The sequence below is a fragment of the Rutilus rutilus genome (assembly GCF_951802725.1).
Source record: "Rutilus rutilus genome assembly, chromosome: 19".
Taxonomy (NCBI): Eukaryota; Metazoa; Chordata; class Actinopteri; order Cypriniformes; family Leuciscidae; genus Rutilus; species Rutilus rutilus.
Window position 1 is genome coordinate 1,168,219 of NC_140232.1, and position 13,190 is coordinate 1,181,408.

General features: G+C 35.9%; 2 protein-coding genes across 2 annotated transcripts in view; one reads left to right on the top strand and one right to left on the bottom strand.

The window, feature by feature from the left end:
* The window catches only part of LOC311278748 (nuclear factor 7, ovary-like), a 1,193,180-nt gene that overhangs the window by 310,545 nt on the left and 869,445 nt on the right, over positions 1 to 13,190 (bottom strand). The window lies entirely within an intron of this gene.
* Positions 2,706 to 9,960, top strand: LOC311278765 (E3 ubiquitin-protein ligase TRIM35-like). The gene is made up of 6 exons (XM_084389792.1): positions 2,706 to 3,332; positions 4,905 to 5,000; positions 5,215 to 5,445; positions 5,523 to 5,545; positions 5,627 to 5,745; positions 8,758 to 9,960. The coding sequence occupies exons 1-6, from the start codon at positions 2,940 to 2,942 to the stop codon at positions 9,264 to 9,266; spliced, it is 1,371 nt and encodes a 456-aa protein (XP_084245918.1). The 5' UTR covers positions 2,706 to 2,939; the 3' UTR covers positions 9,267 to 9,960.

The following is a 13,190-nucleotide window of genomic DNA, read 5'->3' on the forward strand; positions in this document are numbered from 1 at the left end:
CTTATCCTGAATGTAGGCAGTTGTGTTTTCTTTTCCCGGAATGTAAGCTGGTCGGGTAAAAGAATTCTCCGTTTTTGTAGTAATCCAAACTTTGTTGTCTGAGCACTGTGCTGTTTGCTGAAGATAAAATTAGGTGATAAAAGGAAATAAAATATAAAAATATAGGAGATAAAATGTAAAAGCGATAGAGCAAAGCGCGGAGCACTAAGCAAGAGCGTCCGAACAGTAGCTGAGCAGGAAGTCTTGGAACCTATTATAGGCCTACAACAATGTAGGCCTATAATCATTTTTTTACAAAGAAAGAGTACACTTGAAATATTGTTGAAATTGTAATTATTGTTGTAATTGTAACCTTTTTAATAAAATAGCAAAACATATTTACAAGATAGATGTAAGCAAAATCTTAAATGGTCAATAGAAGTCTTCTTCTAAATATATCTTTTGTCCTTGCTAGTGTTGCTTTCGTCAACGAAAATTATGACGAAATATTGTCGTCAACGAACCGTTATCACCTGACGAAAACGAGACGAGACGAGACGAGACGTAAATGCTGGTCATGTGACGATGACAAAAATACATGTATAATGCAATATCGTTGACGAATAAAAACGAGACTAAATGTGGTTTACAAAATAAAAATTATGCTAAAATGTCTCTTCATTTTCGTTGACCGAGACGAGACGAAATGTTATAACGTCACGACGAATGAGAGAGTTGTGCGTGAACCCATAGTTTCACACGCGCGGGTGATTTTTAGTTTCACTTTCTCTGGCAGCGCAATCTCAAACAGCCTAATATTTCGCCCTTGTGGAGGATAAAATTCGCTCTTCAGACCAATTTACATCAAGTAGAAAACACGAAGATATCATAAAGAGATCGATGGTCTCTTTCCTGCTCGTGTCCCACATCCCTCTCAGAGCGCAGAGTGCTATATCACGCGTCTTTGTGTGGAAATATAAAACGAGTTTTTTTTTGTTTTTTTTTAAATAACCCCCAACCACCGCCGGTAGTTGGTCCATTACCACGGTGGTAAAAAAAAAACTGCCACCGTCACAGCCCTAAATATACTAATAAGATAACCTTGTTTGAAATTCTATATTGACTGGGTTAAATAGAATTGCATTACTAAAAAGAGACTAAAATACAATTTTCATTGACTAAAACTAGACTAAAATGTCATCAGTTTTCGTCGACTAAAACTAGACTAAAATGTCATCAGTTTTCGTCGACTAAAACTTGACTAGACTAAAAAGAGTATGAACGTGACTAAAACTAATAAAAACTAAAACGACAGCTTGACACAAAGACTAGACTAAAACTAAAATTAAAACAGGCCGCCAAAAACAACACTAGTCCTTGCATTGTGGCTCAGTCAGTGTCACACCTGAATGAATGGCTCATTATGCAGAGTGGATGAGACATTGTAATCTCAGGTGTAAACCACTCCTCCTTCACGCCCCCCTCGCATATTGGCTTTCCAAGCAAAACCTGTCTTACACAATTTAAATCAATGTATTGTTTTATGTGAACGATAAAGCAAGACTTTTTTCACATAATTTTGAAGCCAGAACTCGAAGCGACAACATCCATTAGTCAAAAGTCTTGTGGACACATAATTTAGTATGAGTTTTGTGGTCTTATTTCAGCAACTTTCTTTTTTTTTTTTTCAATAACCACGCATAAACATTATTCTCTTAAAAATACAAACATCTACATTCATGTTGATCACATATTATAGTAGCCCTGTTTGTGCTATATAGAGTGAATTTACACCTTTGCCATTAACATGTTTATAAATAACTGAAAAAAGCACAAATGTCAGAGCATGTCAGAACATCTCAAGGGCCCCAAAAACACCTTAGACCCCAGAGGGTTAACTGGCTGATCGTTACAACTTGACTATATATTATGGGCTATTTGGCATTATTTCACACTGTATCCAGAGTTAGTTTGTAAGATGTATGTCTTGTTTTGACTACGTTTCCCATGGTTCTTTGTGTTATTCTACTCCATGACCTACTTTCCCTGGTTGATTGATTAGTTATTCTGTTTCAATTATCTCATTAATTTCCTTTGTTCCTCCATGCTTATACCCTGAGTTCTGTCTTAGTCTCTGTTCGTCTTCATCTATGTATAGTGTGTGTGAAGTGTATTCTAGTATTATCTTTAGAAATGTCTTTATGCTAATAAAGTGAGTATATTTTTCATAATTAACAAGAAATACTAAATAAGTGTTAATAAAGGTGCTGACGAGTGATCCATGAGAGACAAACTTTTGTCTCATCTCCGTTTCTCCTGTTTATTCAGGACTTTTAATCTGTTGATCTGTTTGTTTCTCCAAACACTGACAATCAGCAGATGAACAGAGGAGTGTTTATCACTGAAACTACAGCATGAGAAGAAATCATTATAAGAGAGAGGGAGCATGACAGACCCTGGAGAAACTCTGTGACCAATAAAGAAGAGCAATAAATAAAACACATATACGGGTTTTGAGATCTTTTATTATCATATATTTTAGTATTTTTATGGTTCTTTTGTGTTTAATCCAAGGATTTAGCGTTATATCTTAACGTTTCAATGCAAGTTCAGTTTGAATAGGCTTAGATTTAGTTAATTTTACATGAAGAAATCCTGATGTTGTTCTTTGACCTGTTTCAACACACCTTGATCAGAAGCTCCACCCTCTTACAACACTAACCAGGAAGAGACTGACTTGTTATTTCTCTTTTCTGCCATACTGACTTTGTCTCGACAAAAGCAATAAAGAATCAGCGATCAGTGGAGTACGAAGGGGAAAGCTTTACAGAAGAATTTGAGAAGTTTCTTTCTGAACAAGTTTGTTTCTGATCTTTGTGATTCTCATGGTGATTTATTTTTGAAACCGTCGTTCAGAAAGTGAAAGTGAAGTTTAGATTGCTGGAGCTCAAACAGTGAAAATGGCTTCAGCAGCTGAAGATGATTATATTTGTCCTGTGTGTCATGAAATCTACAAGACTCCTGTTATTTTATCCTGTAGTCACAGTTTCTGTAAAGAGTGTCTTCAACAGTTCTGGAGAATCAAGGAATCTCAGGAGTGTCCTGTCTGCAGGAGAACCTCAAGATCTGAACCTCCAGTTAATCTTGCGTTAAGAAACTTGTGTGAGTCGTTCCTGAAGGAGAGAATTGAGAGGCGTTCATCAGGGTCTGAGGAGATCTGCAGTTTACACAGTGAGAAACTCAAACTCTTCTGTCTGGAGGACAAACAGCCTGTGTGTTTAGTGTGCAGAGATTCAACACAACATGACAATCATAAATTCAGACCCATCAGTGAAGTGGTTTCATCATATAAGGTAAGACAAATGTTTCTTGATTCACATGTAAAGAATCTTAACGAGTCATAGTGTAACGGTCACCGGCTGGAGTGCCCTTGAGAGCCACCAGAGGGCACTCCACACCAGACTCTCATGTTCACTCACAGACTACATCTCCCATCATTCTCTGCCTGGACTCATCAGCACTCATTATCACATTCACCAGTATCTCATCTTCTTGTTTAGTTAACCCTATATAAGCCTGGTTCACCCCATCACTCACTGCAAAGTTTTGTTTGTCACACTGCAATTCTGAGCATTCTCCCTGGTTTCATGTCTCTTGGTTTTTGAATTTCTTGCCCTGTTCCCTGGATTACTCTTTTGCCTCTGACCCCTGCCTGTTTAGTTTGTTTTTACGGACTGCCTGCCTGTGTATGACCTATTGCCTGTTAACTGGATTACGTGTCTGGATTGCCCCTTAATAAAAGCTGCATTTGGATCTCACCTTCGGGTCTCGGAGCAGTTTCGTAACACATAAACACAGATCGTTCCGGTTACTAACGTAACCTTGGTCCTGATGAGCAAAGATCTGTGTGCGCAGAGTTCCTCCTTCGATTGGGCTAAAAGCAGTCAATCATTGAGGTAATTCAGGAGGTGAACTCCCATCTGTCTCAGGGGGAGAGGGCCGCATCCACGAATATCATAAAAGTGCGCAGAGCAAGAGACAGTCAGAATGGTAGGACTGTAGGGTGGTAAGCCCCTTCGAACGTGAATCTCAAGGACTGTGATGAGATTCTCTGGATATGAAAGTATGTGTCCTTCAGATCCACTGATAAAACCAATCAGATCTGTGAGAGAATTTGTTTCAAAGTTAGCATTAGCATTCTGAACGGCCGTCTTACCAGAGCGCGGTTCAGACATCTCAGATCGAGGATGAGCCTGAGGACGCCATCCTTCACTGGAACGAGGAAGTGAAGTGTTAGTCACACTCCTGAAGCAGGAGAGCCTGCGGGAGAACTGGAGAGAGTAACTGCGTTTGATTATTTCTAAAACCCAATCTGACATGCCAGTAAAAGCTTCCCAAGCCTGGCTCTGGGCGACGAGGGGTTGAAGAGGCTGATATAATAATAATTAAACAAATAATTTGTTACATTTATATAGTGTTTTTCTAGGTACTCAAAGCACTTTTTTTGCAAAAGGTATTTGTTTTTTATTTGAAGTGGCGCATTTTGTACAGGCACACAGACGTGAACCAATCAGGCTTCAGTATTCAGTGTTGATCTGATTGGACAGCTGCAGTGATCAGGACTGGTTGTGTTTAGTCCAGCTGAACTACATTATAAATGCAGTTTCATAGATCTGAGGAATTAGAAACTACGGGGGCAAATACATTTTCACGCCGGCCCAGTTGGTATTGGAGAACTTTTTTGTTTCAATAAATAACACTTTAATTTACAAACTGTACTTTGTGTTTACTCAGATTGCAATTTCTGAATCAATTTACACAAAAACAAAAGAAATCAGGATGGGGGTCAAATACTCTTCACTGTAATCTGGAGTTTTATGTATTTTAATGTTTAATGTTTTTTATGTATTTTTGTTCAATTCTAGGAGGAGCTCAATACAGCACTGAAGTCCTTACAGGAGAAACTTAAACACAATGAAGAAATTAAAGGAGAGTTTGAGAAAACAGTTCGACACATCAAGGTGAGGAAACAGAAACGAGAGTCATTTTCATTACAGCTGTTGGATCACTATATACAGTTATGATCTGATATAATGGATTCCAGTTTATTATTTCTGTAAATGACTAGCAGCAATCTGCTTCTGGATCCGTTTTATGTCGGGTATCCGAGTTTATCTTGGATATTAATGATGTGTGTTGATTGAGATGATTGAAGTGAATGTGCTTTGATTTCAGTCTCAAGCTGAGCACACAGAGCATCAGATTAAACAGCAGTTTGAGAAGCTTCATCAGTTTCTCAGAGATGAAGAAGAAGCTACAGTCACTGCACTGAGGGAGGAAGAGGAGCAGAAGAAGCAGAGGATGAAGGAGAAGCTGGAGGAGATGAACACACACATCTCAGCTCTTTCACACACAATCAAAGACATGGAGGAGATGATGAAAGCCAATGACGTCTGCTTTCTGAAGGTCTGATTTCAGATCATTGGTTGATTGATTGATGATTGATTGAGTTCTTGATGATAAATGGTGTGTTTGTTCTGCAGGAGTTTCCAGTCTCAATGGAAAGGTGAGTGATCTGCTCCTGTCTCTGGTCTCTCTGGTTCTGATCCAAAGCCACTGCAGTTCTGACTCCTGAATGTTCTTCCAGAGTCCAGAGCTCACAGCCGGATCCACAGATGGCTTCTGGAGCTTTGATTCATGTGCCACGATACTTGGGCAACCTGCCGTTCAGAGTCTGGAAGAAGATGCAGGACATCGTCCAAAACAGTGAGTCTGACAGCAGGAGATCTGAGCTGGACATGATGGATGGATGGAGAGTTAGAGGCTCTTCATGACAGAGATAGATAGATAGATAGATAGATAGATAGATAGATAGATAGATAGATAGATAGATAGATAATATTACACACTGTCTTATAAACTAACATGGTCATGTTTATATAGTAACAAGCTTTTGGGTGGAATAGTTTATAGAGTAAATAAATGAGCATGGAACTAAACCTGATCTTCTACACAGCGATAATAATAATGAGTTTATTCAAGTGTTCTATTAGTACACTTCTTTTCAACTAAAAATAAGACAGCATACTTTCAGTCTACATTTTATTACATTTTTATATACTTCTCGAAAATATACTTTATGTACTTCTCAGAAATATTCTTAAAATTACACGTGTACTTGACTTATACTGAGAGAAAAGTCCAAGTATATTTGGCCTGTACTCAATCATTTGATCGAGATATACTTAAAAGTATAATTAAGTATTCAAAGTATACTTTGCTTGTAATTGTGTTAACTCTTTTGATCGAGTAGCCTTTTAAATATAAATAATATTGATTAAAAAATTAAAATATTATTTTTTTATTATATTTTTGATTATTTGATTTTGTTTATATTATTTTTTGAAAATATTGATTAAAATATTGATATAAAACAGATATGTTTCTAATTCTGCGTATCTGAATTTGTGTGTAGGCTAGTCCACTGGTGTACATAGGAATTTACTTTAATTCAACTTTACTCATTAACAGAATTTTCCAGCTGTCCATGTTTTCACTGGTATACGGTAGGGGGCGCTATGACACATCTTCTAGTACAGAATCTCCGGATCAAAACACAGGAGAAGAAGAAGCTGAAACAAGTGATAGAAGATTGCTCACCCAAATGTAAAATAACGTGATCATCAAACATTAAACAGCTTATAAATCAAAACTGCTTAATGTTTCCAAATGAAATAAAGCGTAACCCATGAGGAGAAAACGACTGAAGCTGTGGGGGTGTCGGACTCGATCTACTCCATCTGTGTGTGATCATCGTTCTGGATCTGATCAAGGCGTAGTCTTTGACAAAAATGTGATTTTCGCAACTTTTTTGTTTGAAATGTTGCCTTTCTTTATGAAACTCACCGACATTCAAGTGTTGATAAAAAAGGATGCATGAAGCTAATAAAATGTTTTTAAAGGTAAAGTACAGTTAAAGGGATTTTTCAAGTATAAAAAATAACATTTGAATATAGTGGTATATAGGCCTACTGCCAGTGCAAAAATAATATATAAATAGTAAACTATAAGTATAATGTTAAGTTCACTTAAAGAAAACTTTGTAGTATAAAACTACTTAACTAGTAGTTTACTGAGAGTATAAGTCAAAGTGTACTTTCATAAACAAAAAATTTGCTACAAGTATTAAAATAGTAAACTACTAGTATAACCATAAGTTCGCTTGCAGTACAAATGAGAAACGTAATTATGAACTAGTTGTGCACTTAAAGTTTACTACTGTTACACTTATAGTACACTTAAACATATACTTTTATATACTAAAAGTGGGCCAATTTAGTCCCAAGCGGTATTAAAATAATACACTTACAAGTTTACTACTAGTACATATTGACATTAGTATACTTACTGCATAATGTATACTTAAAAATATACTTGAACATTACTTAAGTATACTTCATAAAATGAACTTGAAGTATACTTCTTTTTTTTGTAAGAGTTAACATGTTGCTAACATGATGGTAGCACAATTAGCTTTTTTTTAACATGATGTTAATACAGTTGTCTTTTTGCTAACATAATTATCTTTTTGCAAGCATGCCTTTAACAAAATGCTAACAAGATTAGCATGTTGTTAGCATAATGCTAACATGATTAGCATGTTGCTAGCATAGTGTTATCCTACAATTAGCATGTTGCGAACAAGATGCTGACATGATTATCATGTTGTTAGCATGATATTAGCATGATTGTCATATTTTGCCAAACAAAATGGTGATGATTAACATGCTGCTACTGTGTTTTAGTAAGCATTTTTGCTTCGCTATTCGCTATTAGCATGTAGCTATTCTGCTAGCATGTGTAGCATGATGGAAGTCCTGCTTGCTAGCATTAGTCAAAGGAGCAAACCACCATGTCTCTACGATGTTCTGGTGCAGCGATATAGGTCTTGCTGAACAGTTGCTAGGGTACTCTGTTTAGTTGCTAGGGAGTGGCTTGGCAGCTGCCAATGATGTTACTTCAAAGGCTGCTTGCCAGTATGGATGATATAAACCAACCGCAACTCCTCTATGACATTCAGATTGGAAGATAACCCTCTGTGGATTTGGGTTGCTAGGGTGCTCGACAATGGTTTCAAGGGCGTGGCTATGAAGTGTTGAAGGTGTTTAATGATTGGCTGAGCCCACCCTCATGTTTTTATGACACTTCTATCAAAAGATATTCCTCATGATCTCTTTGAATGGAAGTCTATGGGATTAGGTTGCTAGGGTGCTTTAAATGGTTGCTAGGGTGTTGTATAACAATAGTGATGCTTTGCCTTTTGGCACCACTAATAATAAATCATTTCTCAAGTCAACATAATAAGTCAAACACAACAGACAGTCATAATAAACTAATTTAAAACAAAACACAGACTATAAGAGCCACTAAAATGAAGATGATCAGATGCTGAAGATCAGACACACACTTACAGTTCTTCATCTACAGCATAAATCTCAGCAGATCTCAGTGATTTATTGTTATTTAACTTTCCCAAAGTATCAGTTTCTCTTGATGGACACAAATGTCTGAATCTCATATTTAATGTTTGTAGTTGATGCCGTTAAACGCTGATGATAAAAACGAGTGTGAAACTAATAACAGCACTGACAGTGATCAGAGGAACATGTGTTTGATCAACAGGACGAGTGTCATAATTCATAATAATCTGTGTTGGGTTCACTCTTGATCATTATATGAAGATCAGAATAAAAGCATCTGTTGATTGTGTCTCATCAGCTCCTGTGATTCTGGATCCATACACTGCGAGTCCACGTCTCGTCCTGTCTGATGATCTGACCAGTGTGAGACGGAGCGGGAACAAACAACCAGTTCCTGATAATCCAGAGAGATTTAACTGGTATCCCTGTGTTCTGGGTTCAGAGGGTTTTAACTCAGGAACACACTGCTGGGATGTGGAGGTTAAACAGAGTTCAGTCTGGACTCTTGGAGTAACTACAGCATCAAACCAGAGGAAGGGATTGGGTTTCTTCAACACTGATGTCTGGAGTGTACGGTATTATATTGATCAGTTCGTAAAGCTTTCAGGTTCTGGTTTTCGTGTTAATCAGAAGCTTGATCGTGTGAGAGTGAATCTGGACTATGACGGAGGAACGGTGTCGTTCTCTGATCCTGTAACTAACACACATCTACACACATTCACAACCACCTTCACTCACACACTCTTTCCATTCTTCTATAATTATAGTTCTTCCTCTCTGAGGATCTTACCGGTCAATAGTCAGTAAACGTCACTCCTGTAGATCTGGATCTTCCTGCTTTCATCATGTTTCCAATATTTAATCCATATCACATGAGTAAGAGTGCTGTTGATCTGAATATCAGTACGGTGGCTGTGATTGGGCCGTGATGATCACATGACTGATATCCAGCACTACAGCAACACTCAGATCAATAAACAAGAAGTTTTCATTTATATTCCACTTCACACAATTAGACCGATTAGAGACCGTTTCAGCATTCATGTTTTCAGGAGAATTGACATTTACCCCATTATTTCAGTCAATGTGTGTTTATTCATTTCTAAACTTTTTTGTATCATAATTATATATGATTATATACCATATTTTTTCTTGTATTACATCAAATCACTGAAGCAGTAAATTCTGCACATTCTCAGTGTTTGTTCAACATGAGACTAAATGAATAATTATTTCAGTTATAGAGGAGAAATGATCATTTGTTCATTGGAATAAATGGATGTAAAGGTTCTTGCTGATAATCTTGTGTTTTAAATATATAAATAATATGTGATTATGTGATTTAATGCTCAGAGTGAAAGATTAAATGTCTGGGATGATAATTAGGGTTTAAGTCGTGGAAACAATACTTTACAGACGTAACATGTTTATTTGACCTTTCTTTCTGCCTTTATTGGAAACTCCTTCAGTCTTCCTTCGTTTGACAGACACACATCTGGAGTTTTGATGAGCGGCAGAGATTTACAAGCCTCTGATTTCCTCGTCCATTTCAAACATGTTATTATATATTAATAAATTGTATACAAAAAAAGTATTTTTATTAACAAGTGTCATGATTTTCTGTACTTCATTATAAAGGTTATTTAGATCAATACTTGATCCAGCAATATTCAGAAACGGCTGCAGCTTTTAGGATATTTTTCTGTTTAACTTTCTTTAGATTATAAAAAACAGACAAAATTATAAAAATAAGGAAGAATGATGTTTGAGAGGTAACGTGTTATTCTTACCAATAGTGATAAAATAATGTAATATACAGTTTAATTATATGAATATTATGAACAGGATCAACTAATACAGCTTCTGTCATGTGACACCATATTTATTTGCTTTAAAACCCTTTTTCTCGATTAAAAGTGTTTCCAAACTAGTTTTTCGCAGCATTTGAAGTTGAAAACAGTTTTGTACAAATTTTTTTTTTCAAAATTCTTTGATGAACAGAAAGTTCAAAAGAACAGCATTTATCTGAAATATAATATTTTCTAACATTATAAAAGTCTTTACTGTAACTTTTGATCAGTTTAACTCATGCTTGATGAATAAAAGTATTGATTTATTTTATTTCTTTCCCCCAAAAATAAAATTATAATTCTTACTGACCCCAAACTTTTGAAGGGTCGTGTTTAATGTTACAAAAGCTTTAGATTTCAGATAAATGCTGTTCTTTTGAACTTTCTATTCATCATAGCATCATGAAATAAAAATTCAACACTGATAATAATCATAAATGTTTCTTGATCATCAAATCCTCATATTAGAGTGATTTGTGAAGGATCATGTGACACTGAAGACTGGAGTAATGATGCTGAACATTCAGCTTTGATCACAGGAATAAATTACATTTTAAAATGTATTAAAATAGAAAACAGTCATTTTAAATTGTCATAATATTTCACAATATTACTGTTTTATATTAATATTATATATCAACTTCCTCTCGTGTTTCTCTTTGAATGTTCGGGGGCTTCGTGACTTAAACAAGCAGAAAGATTTGTACATTTGTAAAAAAAAGTTTTGTTTTGTAAATCCATGAAAAGGGACATCTATTTTTCCAAGACACACTCTTGTGTAAACGATGATAAATTCTGGTGTAATCAGTGGAGGAGCAATATTTCTTTCTGTCATAACTCCAGTTCATCGGGTCGGGTCGCTATATTACTTAATAGTGGATTTCAAGGAAAGATTATAGAAACGCTTTCTTCAGGGATTGGAAGTGGATTATCTCAGTTGTTCTACCAGATAATATAGTCATTTATATAAGTAATTAAAAACTTAAATATCCCTCTGCCTTTATTATTTGGTGGCGATTTCAATGAGGCTCCAGATTTATTGCTGATAGATTTCCTTCTAGAAATGTGTCTAATAGCGTCAAACACCGAATAGCAGATCTCTGTCAGTGTCTGAACCTGATCGAGGCACAGAGAGATCTAAACCCCCATATATACACTTGTACACTTGGTTTAAATCGGATTTGTCTCATAAATCACGCAGGCTATAGACCTGTGGCTGATATTATTCAAAAATGATTATGATCAAAATGAACTGGATTAAGTATTGTATTTCTAATGATGGATTACACTGGTTTTGGATCCCTAACATAATCTTCAGACATTGTGGTGACCTTCAGTTTTTATTATCTTGTCATTTTAAATGCAGCAAATTACCTATTAAACTCTCAGATTTGTACAAACAAGCTCTAGAATCCTGGAAGATTGCTTTCAGACATCATTTCTCCACACACACGTGTCTTATGTGGAATAATGAAAATGTATTGTGTGGAAACAAAGCACTTTTGTTCAAGGATTGTGTGGATCAGAATATTATTCTTGTTTCTGATTTATTCAGAGCTCAAGGAGACCCTCTTTCTTTTTCTGAGTTTATGACTCTGAAAGGTGCTGTAATTTCAGTAAGAGATTTTAATAAGGTGACTAAAAGTATTCCTGTCAGTTTGAGAAACTTGATTAAAGCACATTTAAATACCTGCAGTAAGAAGGGCGCCATCTGCTGGGAAAACAATTTATAAAATTCAGACGATAGACCATCTGTCCCAGGTGACTTGCTGTCTTTTAACAGCTCTAAACACTGACTGACTTCTGCCAGGGATAAGGGGAGGTCACAAAAATCCCTTTCTGAGTTGTCCAGCTTAGGGGTATTATGTAGAGGATTAAGGAATATCGAAGAATCATTGTCAGCATATTCTGATGTATAAAGCTGGGGGATGAGGGAGGCTGGGCAAAGAGTACAGCCACATTTGAGCAGGTTCACTGTAGCATCCATCATCCGGACCTTCCCAAATGAGAATAGGTAAGGAATCTACTCACTCTAGAAAACTGCAGGACTGCGTATTGTTGTAAACTCAGAATCGAAGACCAGGAGACTTGGTTGTTTCTTCAGCAGGATTCTTTATTGAGATCACGAGCTGTCGGTAGCTGCAGTCACCAAAGTCTGTCTGAGTTCTATACAGTATAGTTTTTATACATTTACAAGGAGGTGGGACTTTTGGAGGTGGAGACAAGTCAAACAAAGCAGAGGGATGATTCTTGATTCAATCAAGAATAAGCATAACACTATCATTCAAATGATCCAATCAGCCTGATAGCATCACCCATACCTTCACATGATAATAGTTTAACTTGGAGTCATGTCACTGTTCAGGAGGTGTACACAGATACAAAGGTTAATGTCCGATGACTGGGTTGCTTGACTTAATCTTCTTTGAACTGTCAACTCACATGAACATAAATTAAACTGTCATCATCTATGCCTCACATGAACATAAATTAAACATATTCCCACAGTATCAACACAGTCCTCAATGAGTACAGTAGTACAGTACTGCATGTGGACTGTTCTGTAGGACTGTAAACATAAAGTATGTTTCAAGTATTTGGGAAATGTATTCCTACTTTGTAAAAAAAAAAAAAAAAAAAAAAAAAAAGATACCTTTGCAAAAAGATCAAATTAATGTCCTTTTAGAGGAGAAACAAAGATGTAATTTTTAACAGACTTAAAGGATTTTTTTCGTTTTTTTTTTGTTAATTACATTAATTTTGATTAAAATTATTAGATTAAATTATTTCTATTTTTTTGTTTTGTTTTATGACCTTTTTAATAATTTAATTTATACATTAATTTAACCAACAAAAAAAAAAAAAAGTAATAAAGTGTACA